Genomic DNA, 21,079 nt, shown 5'->3' with positions numbered 1-21,079 from the left:
TGGTGGAGAACAGTGTGATCCGATAGAGGAGGTGGAGAAGGGTGAACGGTTGGTGGAATGGGTGCAGCTCTCCTGGCCGGTCGGCTTTCTCCAGCAATTTGGATCCTGGGTATTGCTGGCTAGAGAGGAGACTTTATTGGTTGAGAGTTCTTCGTTAGCCTCCTGCCACTCCCATAGCTGCATAGGAAGGCTGTTCTGTGTAAGCACACTCCCTGCGAGCATGGTAGACAGGCAGTCATGGCTCAGAATGGACAGTAGAGACCTGGTTTACCATGCGGAAGTGGAAGCTAGACCTGAAAACTAAAGAGGCTGAAGCCACAAACATGTGAACTTGGCGGGGAGGGGAAAAAAAGGATTTCTTTTAATGAGAAATACAAAGAGAAGGGAGCTCTCTTCATTCATTATTTGACAGGTACAGAAACATCCCCCCAAGTTTACTCTCTGGACCACACGAAAGTCAAAAAAGGTGAGAGAGAATTTTTTGAAAAAGCAAAGTACTGTATCTAAAAGGTGGCTACGAAAATTTGATTCTAATAAATATGACATCAAATATCAGAAAACATAAAACAACATCAGAAGAACACGAATACACTGTCTAGAGGTTTTCAGGTATTTCCACCTACTCCATCCCATTTACTCTGCACACTGCCTTGTAAGCAGGCACCCCGACCCCAGCTTTAAAGATGTGCACTAGAGTCTCCTGTCAGACCTCAGGGCTGATAAACAGCTGGATTCTCTGACTCCAAGTGTAGGAGCACTTCGCCTACACCACAGCTCCCTTCAGAAATGTTACCAGCAGGCCTAGTGGCTACCAGTTCCTGAATACACTCTACTGACTAGTCCATAAAGAGATCCATCTCAGAAATCCAACAGGAAATCAAAGATCTGGCCAAGTCCCCAAGGGAGGCCCTCACTTGTGGGCCCCTCGGGATCCAGAAAGTCCTCACCTTCAGGACCTTGAGGTAGGGCAGCCCATCAGGCCCGTATTTACTGCCGTTTTTTTCCACGTGCTTGATCCACTGGATGTGGGGCTGGGCGTCACTGTACACCTTGCAGACAAACTCCACGTCCCCTCCGACCACCGCAGAGGCATTTGCAGGCAGTCCAGCTTGGAGGATGGGCCGGTGTGGTGATCGCTCTGATGGAGAGACGCGGTGGGAGGGGGAGAGAGAGCAATAAATGAGTTGTGTTGTCCAGAAGGCTGTCCGGGAACTCAAGCCAAAAAGGCCTCCCGTCTGCTGGCTGACTCCTCTGGAATAACACGGGGGCCCCATGCACAACACACAGGACTTCAAAGCGGATCACTGGAGCACAACCCTTGTAAAGGACACTTATTTAGAGAATCCAGAAAAGAACGCATTACACCGCAAGTTACAGACCACCTAATGAAACGAGGGGAAATTCTTTATTTCAACCATCCAGGAGACAGATGGAGCCGGTGGAAGGACACTTATTCACTTACTTGGCTTGACATAATGCATGGATTCACTTTAAACACAAGCTAGACAGCAGGGGCAAGGGACATGGCTAATTCTTAAGGTCACCCTGAAAAATCACAAGAGGTTCTTCTATGCATGATCTCTCCAAGTTCATTGCTAACATGCTCTGGGAAGTCTTGTATCCCCCGCTTTAAAAAGCAAATTGCAAACTAATGTTCCAAGTGAGGATGAAACCAAACTAACTGGATCCCTCTTTCTATCATGACACGACTCTATTCAGTGGTCTTTTCTTTAGTTATTCATTCATTTTGCAAGTACCAAGTGTCACGATGAGCCAAGCACCAGATGTAGATATGTAGATATTCCTTAGCTTTATCAGATGTGGTGCTAAAGAAACACAGGGACAGACGCCTGTTTCCAGGTTAAGTTTCACAGTCTCAGAGGAGGCCCCATGGGAGGGATGCTTGCTTGGCCCTTCTTTTCTAGCCTCAGAGAAGAATCTCAACAAAGCACACTCCTCCTTGTCTTATACTAGAAGGTTCCTCTCCAGGTGAGAGGCGTTCTCAGCAGAAATCCATAAAGGGACTGGGTCAGGCATGCTGGCAACTACACGTGAGATCCCAATTAAAAACGGACTAAGAACTTTCTCCAAAGACATCCACATGGTTAACAAGCAGCTGAAACGATGCTTAGCATCCATAATCATTAGGGAAGTGCAAATCAAAATTATCATTAAAAACATAATAAGACCATTGAGGGCCTGGAGAGTGAACCCCTGCATCACTTCCTGTACTAGGGTAAGTACAGGAAGTCTGGAGCAAAAAAAAAGCAATTTATCTGATCCAGCAGTCCTCATTTCAATGAGGATCTGAGACACATCTATCACAGGGCTATTCACAACAACCAAGATTTTAATTTAAACAGCACCTTCAATGCCCATCAACAGAAGAATGGATAAAATAAAGACTCTGGTCTCAAAAAAAAAAAAAAAAGCTGGGTTGTGGTGGCGCACGCCTTTAATCCCAGTACTCGGGAGGCAGAGCCAGGCAGATCTCTGTGAATTCGAGGCCAACCTGGTCTACAGAGCAAGATCCAGGACAGGCACCAAAACTACACAGAGAAACTCTGTCTCGAAAAACCAACCAACCAACCAAACAAACAAAAAGAACTCTGGTCTCTATATACAATGGAAAAACTAACTAACTTTAAAAAGAAGGAAATCATGCAATCTGATGCCAATTGACAACAGGAGTAGACCTGGAAGACATCATGCTAGGCAAAATACATCAGCTACAGGACAAATACTGTGTGACCCCACTTCCAGGAGGGATGTAAAACTCTTAAATTCATCTATCATAAGAACAGAATAGTGGTGGCCAGAGATGGAGAAGAGGGGAAATGGAGTGACTAATCACAGAATATAAACTTTCAGTCATGTAAGATGAATACATTCTAGAGATCTGGTCTACCTACGACTGAAGATAAGGTACTATACACTTACAGCTACATCAGGAGTACATCACACGTTACTGCTCTTACAACAGTAAAATGAATGAGTGAGTAAACAAAGAATTAACAGACTGAGCTGCTGTTTGATCTCAAATACAAAAGCAGTGTAATTACAAATTTACTGGAACCTTCCTCACAGCAGCTCTATCAACAGCCACATGCACCCCAGTTACCAACCCATTCACAAATACATGCTTATACACTCCAACACTTCCCCCTTCCTCTGTCTCCAACCATGAGTTCCACTGTGCCAGCTTAACAAATGCACTTCAAACAGAGCTGGGTATGATGGCATATATCTTTCATCTCAGCACTTGGAGGCCAATGCAAGTGGATCTCTGTGAGTTTGAATCCAGCCTGGTCTACACAGTGAGTTCCAGAGCCAAGGCTACAATGGTAAGACCTTGTCTCATAACAACAACAAATAGTTAATAGAAACAAGGAGAACCCCTACATACCATCACTACCAAACCAACCCAACAACAACCCCATGTCTGAGATTCTCTGTGAACTGGGCTGGAAGCGGCAAATTAGAATGATAAATCTCTAAGTCTTTCTGTGTTAGGGCCTTTCCGATCCTGTGGAATTTGCTGAACCAAAGCCAGACCATATACAAATTGACTTTACTCCATAAGCCTGTTGCTGGCCCTTAAGGAACCTTTTAAAAAGAAAGAAAAAGTCTGAGCACATTTCACTCTGGAATCTTCCATCACTTCATAGACACCTACATTTCTATACAATAAAGATAAAAATTTCAGAGCCCCCCAAAGAATCATTCATCTGCTCCTTTATCACCCATGTAGGCTGAGCAAAGGACAGAGGAGTGGCACCATTCATTTTTGTGATTGGAAAACAAAAATCTCAAAGCTTCATTTCTTCATACATCACAGGAAACCCTCTACCCTGGGATGATGTCCTGCTTCTGGGATGGGCCAGAGTGACTTGTTTGCCATAGGGAATAACCAAGGTCTGTTTTAATGCCAGAGGGGCCCAGTAATGTGAGAAGTACAGAATTAAGTGCCCTCATCCATGTCTCCTCTGTGTTCACCAAGCCTGTGTCCCAGGAGTTCTACCAGCAGGATGGAGGCTCTCTGCCGGGCTGGCCATTGCCAGCCAAACTCACAAAATATGTTCATTTCTACCTGTCAAATATCAAGAAGGTCAATTCCTTCTGGTAAAGAAGGAATTGTAGGGCTGAGGACATGTCTCTGTCAACCAAGCACCTTCTACATAAGCTTGAGAGTCTGAGTTCAAGCCTCTAGAGGACACATTTAAAAAGCCAGGTGTGACGGCACATATCTGAGAGAAACTGGAGGAGTGGAGAGAAGAAGGTCCTTGGAAACCAATGGCCAACCTAAACAAATCTGTGAGTTTCAGGTTCAATGGGAGCCCCTGTCTAAAACATATAATAAAGTGTGGGGTGGGGGGGACTAAGGAACATAAGCCTTTAGCCTCCACAAATGTGAAGGTGACTGTGCATGCGTGTGCATGTGTGTGTGTGTGTGTCTGTGTGTGTGAATGCAGGTGTCTTAAGAGGCCATAGGAGGGTACTGGATTCCCTGCAGCTGGAATTACAGGCAGTTGTGAGCCCCCCCCATCATGAGTTCTAGGAACTGAACTTGGGAGTCATCAGCAAAAACAGCACATGCTCTTAGCCACCAAGCTGCCTCTCTCTCTCTCTCTCTCTCTCTCTCTCTCTCTCTCTCTCTCTCTCTCTCTCTCTCTCTCTCTCTCCAGCCCTAAGGAAAAAAATTTAGGTATCAGTTCATTCCTTGCCTCGGTTTTCCAATTTTGTACTCACAAATATGCTTTAGTGCATGTATGCATCCATGTGCATGTGTGTGCATGAGCAGTCTAACTATTGACAGTCTTTCTTTAGAAACAAAAGGACAACAAAATCGCTGAGGTTTTGAGCCAGATCTACTGAATTTCAAGGCAAGCCTGTTTTCCTTAGCCATACTTGTTTCTAATAAACGGTCTCACATGCAAACACTACACATGTAATACAGGGACTGCGAACAAGGAGTGCTTTCAGAAGGCAGCGTCTCCTCTTGCGCCAGCCTTGGGCAGGGAATCTGTCGCTGGGGTAACACTGGCAGGGCCCGGGCCAAAGCTTGCAGTCTTGTTTTACTTTGTGGTCAAAGGGCTGCTGAGCTCCGGTTATTAAGTTATTCCAAGCTATCCGGACTATTTTCACCCAAAGGGAAAAAAGAGACCTCTGCAATGGTTCAATGTTATTGCATTTGCAAATTACAGCATACCGAATGTTAGAGCTCGCAGTCTTGAATTCATCTTTCCAAATTTTCTCACCTTATACGAAATGACCTCCTAACTACTCCCTCTCCCCTCTCGGCTCTTTCTCACTTTGGGCAGAAAAACTGCAAGTACGGTTGCTGTGTAATAGAAACCTTACACCGTCTCCCCAAACTTCTTACAGCTGCGCTTAGTATAAAATGAAACCTCAGAGAATGTTATTTAAAATGTTTTTTAAAAGTCAGTAGGCCTCATGTTTCATTTCTCCACACCAGGCTTTGATTTCCTTTGCAACCTTAGTCTCTGCCCTTAAACAAGTCGGAGAATGAGGCCTGAAACGTCTTGGAAAAGGTCCCAGGATGCCAACATCTGCCAAGTACCACACTCCTCTTCTTGTCCCTCCTCAACCATGGATCTTCCACTGGTGTCAATAGACCCTTAAGAACAGCTATGGGCCTGCCAGGGTGGAAGGTGCACACCTGTGATCCCAGCACTCAGAAGCCCAAGACAGGAGAAACACAAGTTCAAGGCCAACGTGGGCCGTGTAGTGAGACCTTGTTGTTGTTGTTGTTGTTGTTTTTTTAAAAAAAAAAAAAAAGACAGACAACAACAAAAAGCAGCCACCAGGAAATTGGTGAAAGTACATGGGAACCCTTCCGGAAAGTTGGGGTGCAAGCAAGTCAGATGGCTGATGAAGAAGCTTGGCAAAGCAGGTGGCCTTCCCAGGGGGCATAAGAGAAGAGGGTGGGGGCTCCAGAATGACAGTCCTCCAAATAGCTCCCCTGAACCTCATCTAGCCCCAAGCAAATCAAAGCGCACAGGTTTGCAGCTTTCCACAGCACCCTGAAATAAAAGGATTAGTCCGTGAATTATTTCTGGATGAGAGACTCAAGCCCAGTGCTGGCTCAGCTCCTCTACGTGACAGCAAGAATCACATCTCCTCCAGCAGGCAGGATTTACAGTGTGAGGCAAGCTTCTCTTACAGCATGCTCAACTCTCCGATATTATAGAAAACACATTTTTCTTTTTCCAGGGAGTGAAATAAATACGCAGAAGGCAGATAGGCTGACGGGCAGCTTACCTCTATTTCCTGACTGCAATTTAAAATAGTTACAATTTGGACTTGCACGTTGTAGGTACATGGACCCAAAATAGGGGGGAGGAGGCTCCCAGATAGCCATTTGAGACCCCTGTGTGAATTTCAAATTAAGACACCATGCAAATGCAGTCCAAAGGGTGTGGCTGTGGCCGATGGGACAGTTGGCTGCAGCTCTGGAATGAGGTTCCTCTAAATAAATGCTTAGTAAATACAGACTGAAGTGCTCAAAAAAAAAAAAAAAAAAAAAAAAAAAGCCCTCCGCTTGTCTCTCTCTCAGGCTTGCTCTGGCCCCCTTGCTTCAAGTGCCCACTTCACTCCTGCAGAAAGTCCAGCTGCTCAGGGACTGAATAGACACATTAACTCTCTTAAGCCTTGCTCTGTAGCTGGGAGCCAAGACCCAGCTAAAGAGGGTAGACACAACCGCTTGCTTCATTCCAAGGTAATTATGGAGCTGGGGGGGGGGGGATATCTGAGTGATGAAGAATAAATCTTTGTTAATTGACCACTGAAACTTTATAACATGTCAGGACTCCTCTAGACATGATGATATGTCGACCTATAAGAGACCGACAAGTTCTGCTGTGACAGAGCAGAGGTCTCCTGTCTTCAGATGCAGTAAACAGGTACCTCAGGGATCAGAGGACCGAGCTCTTAAATCACACCTATAAATTAGTCAAGCCCAGCGTCCCTGGTTTCCTGGCATACTCCAGTATCCTGAGTTTTTCTCCTCAAAAGTTAAGCAACACTTTGTCTATCTGTCTGTCTGTCTGTCTGTCTGTCTCTCTCTCTCTCTCTCTCACACACACACACACACACACACACACACACACACAAAGAAGAAGAAGAAGGAGGAGGAGGAGGAGGAGGAGGAGGAGGAGGAGAAGGAGGAGGAGGAGAAGGAGAAGGAGAAGGAGGAGAAGAAGGAGAAGAAGAAGAAGAAGAAGAAGAAGAAGAAGAAGAAGAAGAAGAAGAAGAAGAAGAAGAAAACAAAAGAAAAAGTTGAAAGTTACTTTCTCTGGCAGCACCACTGAAGCCATGCCGAGTTCCCAGGAAGGTCCTGGAAACAGCCAGTGCCCTCTTGGACAACCCATTCATTGAAGGAGTATGGATAACTTCGCCTGCTCTGCCTTTAAATCGAAATCAAATTTTAATTGCCCTTCTTCCAAAATGGCAGTTTCTTAGCAACTGCACAGGGCTGAACAGAGAAAGAACCTTCTACGACCTGGAAGATGAGTGGAAACAAGAGAGAATCCTTTTTCTAAAGCCAGCCTGGCTTTTCTCCCAACAATAGGCGGCGGCTGATTTTGCTGCATGAGAACGCACTAAACCAGTTCGTAAGGCATGGCTATTAGGAGAAGCAGCCATCAAAGCTGCTGCTCACTGACGTTCAGGGCCCAACGTCAACCTGCTGAAGGCCTCACCACGCTCATGCTCATTACAATTAGCAGAATGAGTTCACCGCCCTGTCAGGCCTCTGCTGACACAGTCACACCAGACAGGCTCAATCCGGTTGGATTCTGAGTTTTGTTTTCTTTTCCCTAACCTTTTCCCAGCCTCCAGATATCAGCACAAAAGATGGCCAGAACTACAAATGATCGACAGACAAAGGCAGTGCGGAGTTGGGATTAAGGGAGCACTGCACTTTCAGAGTGAGTGCTAGTGCCCAGGGCAGGAGAGTAGTGCATAGTCCTCCCTCCCTCTCAAGCCTGCTCCCTCCCCAATAGCTAGCTGTCCTGGAACTCTCTGTGTAGACTAGGCTGGCCTTGAACTCACAAAGATCTGACAGTCTCTGTCTCCTGGATTATTATTTTTTAAATGCAGAGTCTTGCTCTGTAGCCTGAGCTGGGCTTGAACTCATGGTCCTCCTCCCTTGGCTTCTGCACCACTAGGCCCAGGGCTCTTGATTACTTTTTCTTTCTTCTCATCTCTCTTTTCTTGTGTGCGCGCACACACACACACACACACACACACACACACACACACACACACGTGTGCGCAGGTGCACACCTCCACGTGGAGGCCAGAGGTCAATACTGGGTGTGCCTCTGGGTTACTCTCTCCCTCCGGTTCATTTTATTACTGTGTAGGATGGATGCGGGGAGGACCTGCCCCAGCACTGTGTAGAACTGCTTCTCTCCTTGCACGTCCCGGGTGTTCCAAGGATCAAATTCAGGTCATCAGGATTGTACGGCAAGCACCGTAACCACTGGGCCATCTCAGCAGCCCCTCCCCTTTAGTTTCAGAACTAAACTGACCAGGACTGCTCATCGACTGACATGGTTGGCTGGCCAGCAAACCCAAGAGGTCCTCCTGTCTCCCCGCTTTTTTGCATGGAAGCTGGGGATGGAAACCCCTGTTCTCGGGTTTACACGATGTGCCCTCTCCCCAACCCATCCCTACTCCTGCATTACTTAGAAAAAAAAATTTATTTTTATTATTATTAATAATATGAGTGTCAGGAAGGTGCGAAGTATGTGTACTTAAGAGCTCAGAGACACTGGATCCTCCAGAGCTCAAGTTACTGGTGGTTGTGAGCCACCGGATGTGGGTGCTAAGAACCAAACTGGGTCCTCTGCGAGAGCAGTATGCACTCTTAACCACTGAGCCCCTCTCCAGCCCTCCACACCGCTTTTAAAAGAACAGAGCTGGAACTGCAGAAGGTGCCTGGCTTGCTGTCTTTCCTCTGATCTTCGCTGCTGTGCCAGCGGGTAACCACCCCCTCCTACGGGAACATCTGCCTATGCAAAGTCCTGCAGAACTGGGCTGGCACTCTGGCTGCCTCCAACCAACCCCACCCCGGACCCTCTCCCACACCTCTGCAGAGACAGCAGAGTCTGGGGAACAAGGTTGTTTAGGAAGAGGTGAAGTGCCTCCCCTCCAGTGAACGCTGAAGTCACATGAGTTCTTACGAAGGGTGCACCATGCAAAATCAAAGAAGCAAAACACTACTGATTCCTTTGTGCTCGCTCACTGGCGTGGACAGGCAGAGTGAAGGGCTGGCTGGCTGGCTGGCGGGGCTCAGGGCTGGGAAGACCAAGCAAGCACAAGCAAAGGACCTTCCCTAAAGAATGTCACAGATGGAGAGGGGTGCCTGAACTCGTCTTCTCATGCAATCAGATTGGTGACTACCCTAATTGTCATCATAGAACCTTCATCCAGTAACTGATGGAAGCAGATGCAGAGATCCACAGCCAAGCACTGGACCGAGCTCCTGGAGTCCAGTTGAAGAGGGAGGAGGGATTATAGGAGCAAGAGGGAGTCAAGATCATGATAGGGAAAATCACAGAGACAGCTGACCCAAGCTTGTGGGAGCTCACGAACTCTAAACTGACCACTAGGGAGCCTGAATGGGACCAACCCAGGCCCTTTGCATGTGGGTGACAGTTGTGTAGCTTGGTCTATTTGTGGGGCCCCTAGCAGTGGGACCAGGACCTGTCCTTGGCTAATGAGCTGGTTTTTTAGAACCTAGTCTCTATGGTGGGGTGCTTTGCTCAGCCTTGATGAAGCAGGGAGGAGCTTGGTCCTGCCTCAACTTGATATGCCATGCTTTGTTGACTCCATGGAGAGGGAGGAGTGGATGGGGGGAGTTAAGAAGGAACTGGAGGAGAGGAGGGAGGAGAAACTGTGGTTGGTAAGTAAAATAAATTTAAAAATTTGATTTAAAAAAAAAAAAGAATGTCACAGACGATGACTCGGCTTGGAATTGGGCACTTTCTACCTGCTAGGTTGCCAATTTAGATGTCTTAGGCCAATTACAGGAACGGGGCTTGGTGTTACTTGTACCCCAAACGTTTAAGACACCCTTGAGCCTCAGAGGCGTGCCAGCACTGACGGCGCTTACACCATGTTTAGATTCGAAAGTGCTTCTGCTTTTCTTTAAAGGGGACTTGGCTTTGGGAGATAAACAAGTTCAGGAAACCAGACAAGGGTGATGTTTTGAGTGTTAAATATCACTAAACCATACCTTCAAAAAACAGTTTAAAATGGTTAGTTTTGTACAATACACGTATCGCAGGCTTCAACCTAGCTGTATTGCTGACAATGACCTTAAACTTCTGATCCTTCTGCCTCCACCTGGGATTATCGGTGTACACCACCAGACCCGGTTTCTGTGGCACTGGAAACGGAACCTGGGGCTTCGTGAATGTTAGGTAAGCACTCAACACCTGAGCTACAACTACTGCTTTCTAAAAAGGAGACACAGCAAATATATCATGGCTATCGTGACCATATCGTGGAATCACTAAGGTTTACTCCTAGGGTTGTGGCAAACCCACACTCTTAGCTGGCAACCCTTGCTCAGTTTACTGAATGACAGTTTACTGCAACACTAAGTCTCCACAAGGTTCCCCCTCCACTGGGCTTCGGTGTGGAGGCTGATGTCAACTCAGATGTCCACAGGCTCCCTCCTGGGGAGCAGAGGTAAACACAGCTGAGAGCCACCCCACCGGGCAGGACACCATAAAGCCTTGCACCCCACTTGCCTAGGGGGAGCAGCACAATTCAGGAATGTGTGATTTTAGCTGGTGTGTGCAGAGCTGGGCTGCCCTCACAGGAAAAGCATGCTGGACAAGGTTTTGTTCCTTTGAAATTGCTCAGGCATTAAATACACCCTCTTATTAGACAGGCTGAACTCAGAATCAGACTACATCTTCTCTCAAATGATTTGCAAAGAAACAAAACGGGAATCACTGGAAAAGCCCCAAAGTCAAAATGCTATGTCTTGGGTTCCAAATGTTATGCAAATATCTACCTGAAAGGATCAAGTTAGCCTATATTTAGAGCTCTGTCCCTGAAAAATATTCACAGGTGCCCAATTAATAGATGTGTACAGAGCTTGTTGTGGTCATGTTTTAATGAGAATGAGGGTATGCACATCCTAAATGTGATTACATACTATGGCTACGACAGCAGCATATGGGTCACAAGGAGGAACTGAAGGGACTGGCATGTGTAGGCACAAGGATATCTCGAAGATGACTTGGCGCCTCTCATCAGCTTTCACCATTTAAAGAGCCTCTCTTAGAGGAAGTCCAGAGCGCTCCACGCTAATCCCTCAGATGCCTTGTTTTGCTCCTGGGGTGGATCAAGCAGAAGGAAAAGTCTTCAGCCCATCTGAGCAAACAAGAAATACCTCCCTCAGGTACAGACAACATGGGACGCTGAACCATCAACTGCTTGGAGACCAAACAAGGACACTGAAAACTACTTGTGGTTCAAGAAGCACTGAAGTAGTGGAAAGACTCGAAATCATCACCCAGATCCCAAACACTGCACTGCCAACGTGGAGGATTCACCCTCACAATACGATACAATGTTCTAATGTCTCCTCCAAACCTTGACAGTGACAGCCTCTCTTCACAGGAGAAACAGAACGCCATCCCCACAGCAACATCAGTGTCTTTGGCCACCTCCTCCCCACGGCCTCCTGCCCTGGACCTGCTATGTAAAAACCACACCAGTAAGAAGCTACAGACACCCTTCAAAACCTATGTTAATCGCCGGGTGATGGTGGTGCATGCCTTTAGTCCCAACAGCACTCGGGAGGCAGAGCCAGGCGGATCTCTGTGAGTTCGAGGCCAGCTTGGTCTACAGAGCAAGACCCAGGACAGGCACCAAAACTACACAGAGAAACCTTGTCTCGGGAAAAAAAAAAAAAAAAAAAGAAAAGAAAAAGAAAAAAAGAAATAAAGAAACCTATGATAACTATCTTAGCAGCACATCCCAGCCACATCCCCCTTCTCCATGGACATAAACCAAATGGGAAGATGATAATAAACACAGCAGCAGGGTAAGGAGTCCATGAGAGCAAACCTGGACACATCACTTATAAGGGGAAGAAAATGGCGTCAGGGTCATACTCACTCCAAATGGGAGCTGGCCTAAGACTCAACAACACGGCCCTTTAGCTCATAGTGCTGACTAAGCTGTATGAATACATGTATTAAAGACTCCGTGGTTTTTCTGTTTCAGAATTTGAAATACATTAGGATGCCCCAAACTCCAACTAGAAGTTACTCATGAAATAGTTTCTCTGTTACAGGGTAAATGTGTCTTATCGAAGATGCTTGGGGCCAGAAGTGCTTCAGATAAAGGGATTTCTCAGATGTCAGGATATGTGTGCTTCTGCTTCACTGGTTAAACATCCATAATCCTAAAACTCCGAAATCTGAACTTCTCCAAAATCTGAAACTCGCAATCAGTGAGAGAATTAAGACATCTTGGAGACTGACTTGGCAGATTAGGAATGTTCAACCTGAGGGAACCATTGCCATACACTGTCGCTGATGTCCACGGAACACATCCTCAAACTATACTTGCGCCCGGTTGCCGTTTAGTAGCTTTCTATCCGCCTGCCTCCACCTGCATTCCTGTGCCCAGCCCCAGGAAGGGTCATCTTCACACACAGACCTGTAAGACATTAACCCGACCGCAACACTTGTATATCCTCTACCACAGATGCCCTGCCAAAGATCAGACAGCCAACCAAATATTAGCCTCTGTGTCGGTCACCTCTACCAGGACTCCTGCCAGAACTGAGAGGAATCAATAATCTTCCTTCCTCAACTGTGAGTCAAAGGGCATCTGAAGGTTTGCAGGAACAGAGCAAAAGTAGGCTAGTATCAATCACCGACAGGTCCCTACGAGGTTAGTGCCCATGAGCCATCATCTGCTCCTAGAGCTTGCAAAGGAGTAACCTCTTCCAGGAAAACACTCATTTGCCAGTCAGTGCCTTTGAAGCAGCTGACCGCTGACCAGACTTTGCCCCTGGAAGCCCTGTGGTAAGGCAGGAATGCAGAGCCGCTCTGGAGGAAAGGAATCTCATTAAACGGCTTTGACCCCAGGGAGTTTGGAAATCCCCATCCCGAAGAAAATACTAAGCTTTACCATTCCTTTAATGAGAAAGAGGCTGAGTGTGTGTCTCTGCCTGGAGACAGGTGAAGAGGCAAAGGATTGTCTAATAAGAGTGACCAGTGGTCACCCGTGCCATGATTTAGAACACTGCTCTCCTGGCAACTCTTTCTCTGGTGGGTGCTACAAAGGAAGCAGGTTCTCGCCCACTGTGGTTTGAACCAGGGCTCCCATGGGCTCGGGTTTTGAATGCTTGACTCCCAATTGGTGGCCCTATCTTGAGTGCTCTGTGGCTGGCAGGCGTGGGTGGGCCTTTGAAAGACAGACCTGGCTACGCTCTCCCCGATTTCTCAGCCACTCCACCTCACGCTCCCATCCCAGCCAGCTGTACTCTGCCTTTCCTCCAGCGATGGACTGAAATACCTCAGAATCTGTGAGGCGAAATAAACATGTCTTCCCCAAAGTGGTAGAGGGTATATGACCAGCAACATAAACGAACAGTTAAGGAATCAACACACAGAAGGACTAGGGCTTCCCAAGGTCACAGAAGGCAAACGTGGGATTTAAATGCCTATGCCCTGCCTAATTCCCACAATTTGGCAAGGAGACTCTCACATCCTAACTGTGGCAGCCATGATTTGGGAAGGTAAAAATGGCTGTGGGAGCCACAGAGCAACAGGAATGAGTTTCCCGACAGCTGCTACTCTGGGGCTGTGATTCTGTGTTCTTCACAAAGGCCCTAACTGCAACCTATCACTTGCCTGCAACCTTAACCCTTAGCCCATTCACAGTGGAGGGGCTCGACGCCTTGCTCCAGCTTGACTTCCTAAGGCCAGAGCTGGCAGAGAAAGCCAGCTCTAAGATAAGAAAGGTGTCAAGCTATAGCAAGAAATGGGACAGTGTCAGTTGGCAGCGAGGTCATAAATATGGACAAATGTAAGCAAGGCCTGGAGGCCAGGAAAGCACTTCAGGGCCCCTCGGGGCCCAGTGCTGAAACCTGGCTGGTGCTGTAGGAACATAGGCCTTCCAACCAAGAACGGAGGGAAAATCGGCATTCAGAGCCTTGAAACCTCCAGATCTTGGGGCGGGTCGTTTCAATGCTCCAGCCAAGCCCCTTCCTGTCACATCAAGCTCTAAGAAGCCACTGTCAGATGACAACCAAGACTCACATAAGGTCTTCCTCAGCAGAAATCAAGGAGATCTACTAGTGGCAGGTTCTATAATGAACTCAATGGTTAATTGATTCACTATGAAACTTGCTATTGCCATTTTGTTATTTTCATGTGTGATACAGGATCTCATATAGCCCAGGCTGGCCTCAAACTCATTTGTAGCCAAAGATGACGACTGGCTTCTAACCCTCTCAGGTGCTAAGATTACAGATATGCCATACCACAGCTGGTTTTAGGCAGGGCTGGGGGTTGGACACAGGACTTCACCATGTATGCCAGCCAGCTCTCTACCAGCTGAGTCACACCGCAGCCCGGGCCCCTGATAACACTTTTCATCAGTGACTTGAACGCTACTCCAGAGCCACAGCAGGTCCCAAATTGGATAACCAGCTATGGTTTTAGGAACTCTGACTTCTCCGATCCCTCCCTCACGGCTCTGAGATTGCACTGAAGCCTGTCATCCCAGCCTTTAAGTAGCAAACCAATACTCTGTGCAATATCTCCCACTCCCACTGGAGACCGCCGGAGGCTCCAGGCCAGGGGTTGGCCACACAGCAGGGCTTTTAACAGTCTACCTGGAAGAAACAAGACCTCATTCCTCCAGAAGATACACCTGAGGTGCTCAGCACACGCTGCCAGGCTGTGTCCCATCACGTCTAGAGCTGAGCTGCGGAGGATTTGTGTCAAGAGCTAGCCAACAGTATCATTCCGGCCTGCCAGTGACAGGTCAGGACTGGCGGTAACGGCTGAGCCACCCCCACCCAGGCAGCAGTGAAAGACAGCATATGACAGCCCAAACAACCAACATCTGGGGTGGGAGACGAGATTCCAGAGAATTAAACTAAGGGATCTGAGGAACTATCCGTACCTCCACTGCACTCTGCCCCCGCCCCCCAATAGCAGACATCCGGATAAAAGGGTCACCAATAAATATCCAATAGTCTCTGGGAACATAGAGCTGTAACGGTTAGCAAGATCATAATTCAAAGCCAAAGGGACTACATGAGTGAGGAAGGGTACTAATCTCCCACTTCTTCATATGTGTGCATGTACGTACGCTTGCATGTGTGTGGGTCCAAGCGTGTATGTAGCTGTGGAGGCCTGAGGTACACATCAGGAATTTCTTTGATCATTTCTACTTTATTCTCCGTGGCCGGGTCTCTTAAACATGGAGCTCCCTGACACAGCTAATCTCACTAGCCAGCTTGCTCAGGGGATCCTGTCTCCACCCTCCAAGGCTGGGGATGCCACGTTCACCCAGCATTCACCAGGGTTTTAAGAATCCAAACTCTAGCCCTCAAGCCCATTTGCTTGGCAGGTGCTTTAGCTACTGAGCAATCTCTCCCTTGCCTGAAACTAACTAGTCTTCTGAGTTAGAGCCACAGAGACCAGGTCTTCTGAAGTTAGAGCCACAGAAACCAGGTCTTCTGAAGTTAGAGCCACAGAGACCAGGTCTTCTGAAGTTAGAGCCACAGAGACCAGGTCTTCTGAAGTTAGAGCCACAGAGACCAGGTCTTCTGAAGTTAGAGCCACAGAGACCAGGTCTTCTGAAGTTACAGCCACAGAGACCAGGTCTTCTGAAGTTAGAGCCACAGAGACCAGGTCTTCTGAAGTTACAGCCACAAAGACAGGGTCTTCTGAGTTAGAGCCACAGAGACAGGGTCTTCTGAAGTTAGAACCACAGAGACCAGGTCTTCTGAAGTTACAGCCACAGAGACAGGGTCTTCTGAGTTAGAGCCACAGAGAACAGGTCTTCTGAAGTTAGAGCTACAGAGACCAGGTCTTCTGAAGTTAGAGCCACAGAGACAGGGTCTTCTGAAGTTAAAGCCACAGAGACAGGATCTTCTGAAGTTACAGCCACAGAGACAGGGTCTTCTGAGTTAGAGCCACAGAGAACAGGTCTTCTGAGTTAGAGCCACAGAGACCAGGTCTTCTGAAGTTAGAGCCACAGAGACAGGGTCTTCTGAAGTAAGAGCCACAGAGATTGGCTCTGAGATGCCTGCTCTGTGGTGGGGTCTGAGATGCCTACTCTGGTGTCTTCTCCAAGACCTCGCATACATCACTGACCCCTGCTGGGCCCAGATTTCCTCAGCTCTGAGATGAGGGTGAGAGGTGGAAGGAGAAATGAAGTTCTGTGATCCTCTGTCAGCCCAAGAGCCAAAGCAGTCTAAGATGGCCTGGATGATGTCATTAACCAAAGGTGCAAAGTCAGCAGGAAACAGAACTTCACCTACTGGTCCCCGAGGGGCACTCTGTTTGCCTAGTTAAGACTTGGAAAAAAGCAAGGCATGATAATGTACACTCGCAAACCCAGTGCCAGGAAGACACACAGGAACTGACTACTCAGACTAGCTAGCCTACGGTCACAGTGACAGACCTGGTGGAAAGGAGGAGGTGGCGGGGAGTGAATGGCTCCTAAGGAGCACAGAAGTTGTCCTCCAACACCTACACCCCACTAGACATGTTCTCTCTCTGTCTCTGTGTGTGTGTCTCTCTCTTCTAGTTGAGACCAAGAAAAGTTATTAGAGAGCAAGCCCTTGGGGACATTAGTTAGAGCAGTTTTAGGACACTCATGCAGCCACCACACAAGTGAGGTCAACCTCTTCTTCCCAATTTTACTGATTATAAAGCAGGTTCAGAAGAGCTCAGTAGCTCTTCTGGTGCCCACGGTATTTCTGCCAGTGGGCTGGCTGCTCTCATCACGAGAGCAAGCTGTATTTGTTCCTAACATGCCAGGGCCTCAGTTCTTGGGTCAGACCCAGTGAAAAGAGTTAATGACTTCTAGGTGCCACTTGGTGGTGGCGGGGCATCCTTCAGATCAAGGACTTCAGCATCCCTCCCTGAGGAATCATGGTGAAGACTCACCACCTCCACCCCTAGCCATTCACTCGGCAGGCTGTTTCATTATTGACACAACCACCGAGACACGGAGCTTCATGCTAATTTCCCTTCCCTGTAAATGGCAGAAAAGTAATGGTGTCAGTTTTAATGAGGATCAAGCAAGGCTCCTCATAGGACCTTGTCAATGAACAGCAATCTCCTCACACACAACAACAACGGCCTGCTGTTTTATTCCAGAACACAAGAGTATCACTTAAACTCCACGGCATTTACTGAGATATGTGGATGTGGAGCCTGTATGTCTCCATGCTTCCTAACACCGAACCATAGATGGGGGTGGCGCAGAAACGCTCCAGCAAGAGCCGAGCTGCCCGGTCACTGGAAACAGCTGCTAGTTTTCTGTGAAATAAAGAGGTAACTGAGACCCTGTTACCACACAGCAAAGTGCTGCATCTGGGCTCCAGGGCCACCAGGAGTTTGTTGCCTAAGCCTGAATCCTTTCTGTTCCCACTTGCCAAGAAGATGTTCAGAACCCTGTAAGTCTTTATGAGGCTCCTCGCTGACTCAATTCTCATTTTATTAGTGCTTCTCAAAGCAACTGCTGGGGTTTTTAGGGAGGAAAAAAAAAAGTATTTCACACCTCCATCTTTACTGAAAAATGTCTTCTATTCCACTGACTTTTGACTTCTATTTATAAAGAAGGTTCAAGGCTTAGGAAAAAAAAAAAATCACTGGAGTTGTGCTTTAATGGATATTCCCAACCAGCATTGTGTCATTATTGGCCCGGGCTGAGCTGGGCGATCTCCCAAACTTGTGACATAATCAGGCCTCTCTCTGCATTACTCCATACACTCCATGCTCCCTCCACATCACACCACTGAATCATACGCTCTTTTCAGCAAGACTGATTGCCAGGGGATTAACATTAGACAGGCCAATTCCATTATTCAGCAGCCCCATTCAAATCCCAGCCCTAAACTCTAAGAGAGATTTCAGAGCTTTCACAGGGATGAGCTGCCAGCGGGCTCAAAGGGGAGGTGGGGCGAGGGGCTTTTGAATGTTTAACACAACAACTCAAGCTAAAACCTGCTGTAAGCAAGACCCTGGGGCTGCAGCGGCCCTGCCTTGACTCTTCAGTTCTTGGAATGGCCCCAATCATGAATAATTTGTAGACCTGTGCTAGGCTCAAATCCCAAAGGACTCTTACAGAACAATTTTTTTCCTCCATAATAAATTACTTAATTTTAAATTTAAGTATTCAGAACTTTTAGCTCCAAATCTAACTTTCTTTTCTTAATGCAAACACTTCGTGTCAGATTCAGTCCACGCAGCCTGAGGTAAATCCCAAATCATGTGCTCCTTGATGAATGGATTTAGAGCCATTTGTGACAGAAGAAATCCTCTCACACGTCACTCCTCTGTGTGTGTGTGTGTTTACTAAAATATCTGAGCCTAGCATACCACAGATGTCTCTATAAGAAACATGACCAGAGGCAGGCCTGATGATGCAGGTCACAAGATGAGCTGCTCAGGATGCTGAGGTGGAAGATCAAAAGTTTGACCTGCCTGGATAACACAGCAAGGCAACTTAATGAGATCTCGTTTCAATATTTAATAGACATATTTTTAAAGTGTCTGGAAACAGCTGGGCAATGGTGGCACACACCTTCAATCCCAGCACTCGAGAGGCAGAGGCAGGCGGATCTCTGTGAGTTTGAGGCCAGCCTGGTCTACAGAGAGAGTTCCAGGACAGCCAGGGCTATTACACAGGGAAACCCTGTCTCGAAGTGAAACAAAACAAAACAAACAAACAGAAAAGTCTGGAATATAGCTCAATGATAGAACACTTGCCTAAGGCATGGCAGGCCCTGATTTCAGTCCTGAGTATTTGGGAATGAGAAAGTGGGAGACATAAGCCATGTGTGGGGGTTAGCACCTATAATCTCCACACTAGAGAGGTGGAGACAGGAGGAACAGGAGAGTTCAAAGTCATCCTCAACTACGCAGCAAGTTCAAGGCTAGCCTGGACTACATGAGACCATCTCAACAAACATAGAAGTAAATAAAAATAAAGACATAAAAGAAGGCTCTGACACTCTTTTATGGATAGTTAATAGGTAAGTATTACACAATGGCCTATCAAATTTCACATTAAGCCTTCTGAATAACTCAAAATACTCTTGCCACTTAAATGCTTACACTCAAATGGAAGTTAAAGATTGTATAAACTATGCTTGGTAAGGCAGAGTTTTTGTGACTGTAACCTCACTTAACCAGACAGAAAAACCAATATGACTTTCTGTTTAACTTTTAGTTAACCTAAATCTTCAACTAAACAAAACTATGCAATTTGGTTAATCCCACATTGAGGAAGGTTTTTAATGGTTCTTGGGCAGCTCAAGAATTTGCAGAATCTTCCTTTAAATAGTTTACACTTTATAAAAGGACAGAAATGCTCATAAGTAAGATAATATCCAGGTCCATGCATAGGAAATGATGTAGGAGAGTCCATGTTTACAGAGTAAAGTGGATAGCCACATTTGTGGAGTCACCAAAGGCCGTGAGAAATCAAAACGGATCCCTGGGAACTCTTGCGTTGAGACCTCAGGCAACAGTCTGCACACGGAAGAGTAACTCAAAGAAATGACCAGGGACAGGAAAGGAGTCAAGTCAATTCAGAGTACAGACAGCTTCTATAGGGAAGAGCTCTGAACTCACCATCCCCACAACACAGAGAGGCCTAGCCAGACTCCTGTCAGGGTCTGTGAGCAAACACGACTACCAACTCAGAGTTGACAGGACTTGGAATTGCCTAGGAGACAAACCTCTGGGCAAGTCTATGCAGGAGTTTCTAGAGTAAGTTAATAAAGATGAGAAGAGCCACCCTATAAGTGGGTACCCCACTACATGGACTGCACAAAAAGAGGAGCGAGGTGCCTTGTTCCTGACTCCACGCCATTGCCACCATGGCAGACTCAAGCTGTGAGCCCAAATGAACGGCTCCTTCCATGGGTTGCTTTTGTTGAGTGTTTTGTGCAACAACAAGAAAAGTAACTAATGTAGCAACCAATCAAATCTCTTCACTAGTCACAAAAACTCATGATAACCAGTAAAACTTGGGAGGAAATGTTCCTTTGGGGAACTACAGGATGTGTAACCATATGATGGGTAACAAAAGTGATCTACTTATCTTTGACAAAAACATGTTTGTGAGCTCTCAAACACAAGTGGTTCCCTTTGCTCAGAGAAATGTCTTCCAGGAATAGACATTGAACTACCCAATGACCATCTCTGACATTGGCTTTTTTCTTCCAGCCAGGCACAGGCTCAATCATTATATTAACTTTTTCTTTACTCTTCAGTCAATATGGTAAGTTGTCCTTCTTTAAACAATGTTGCCTCTCTTTTAAAGTAAAATTTTTCCAGGGCTGGAAAGGCGGCTCAGCAGTTAAGGGCACATACTGCTCTTCCAGAGGACCTGGGTTCCATCCTCAGCATCCACACTGGGTGGTACACCACTGTCTATGGCTCTAGTTCCAGGAGATCCAATGCCCTCTTCTGGCCTCTACAGGCACCTACACTCAATTGCACGTAGCCACACACAGACACACACTTACATACATAATTAAAAGTTTCCCTGCACACACTAAGATTATTCAAAGTAATCTTAGCTTCCAGAATGAGATGTTTTATACTGATTATTTCATACTTTTATACTGATGAAAGATAATGCTTCGGAACCAAGAAGATCCCCCTGAAGCCCATAAAACCTGGCTACCCAGGAAATAGAACATAGTCATATGACAGATGCAACCTTCTCAGATGATATCTCATGGATACAAAAAAAGAGACAAGCCGATTCTCCCTAAGTGTGAGGAGAAAATACCCTCACTGTGTGGTTTTAATTGAGTCAA

General features: G+C 46.8%; 1 protein-coding gene across 8 annotated transcripts in view; it reads right to left on the bottom strand.

Moving 5' to 3' along the window:
* The window catches only part of Fgfr2 (fibroblast growth factor receptor 2), a 105,694-nt gene that overhangs the window by 39,411 nt on the left and 45,204 nt on the right, over window positions 1-21,079 (bottom strand). For all 8 annotated transcript variants that reach the window (XM_059265816.1, XM_059265825.1, XM_059265840.1 and 5 more), the window contains one exon: window positions 948-1,138. In XM_059265816.1, coding sequence (XP_059121799.1) covers window positions 948-1,138 — 191 coding nt within the window. The remainder of the gene's footprint in view (window positions 1-947; window positions 1,139-21,079) is intronic.

Source organism: Peromyscus eremicus, chromosome 1 (assembly GCF_949786415.1).
Source record: "Peromyscus eremicus chromosome 1, PerEre_H2_v1, whole genome shotgun sequence".
NCBI classification, from domain to species: domain Eukaryota; kingdom Metazoa; phylum Chordata; class Mammalia; order Rodentia; family Cricetidae; genus Peromyscus; species Peromyscus eremicus.
The sequence above is the reverse complement of the archived record's forward strand: the minus strand, read 5'-3'. Positions and strand labels throughout refer to the sequence as shown.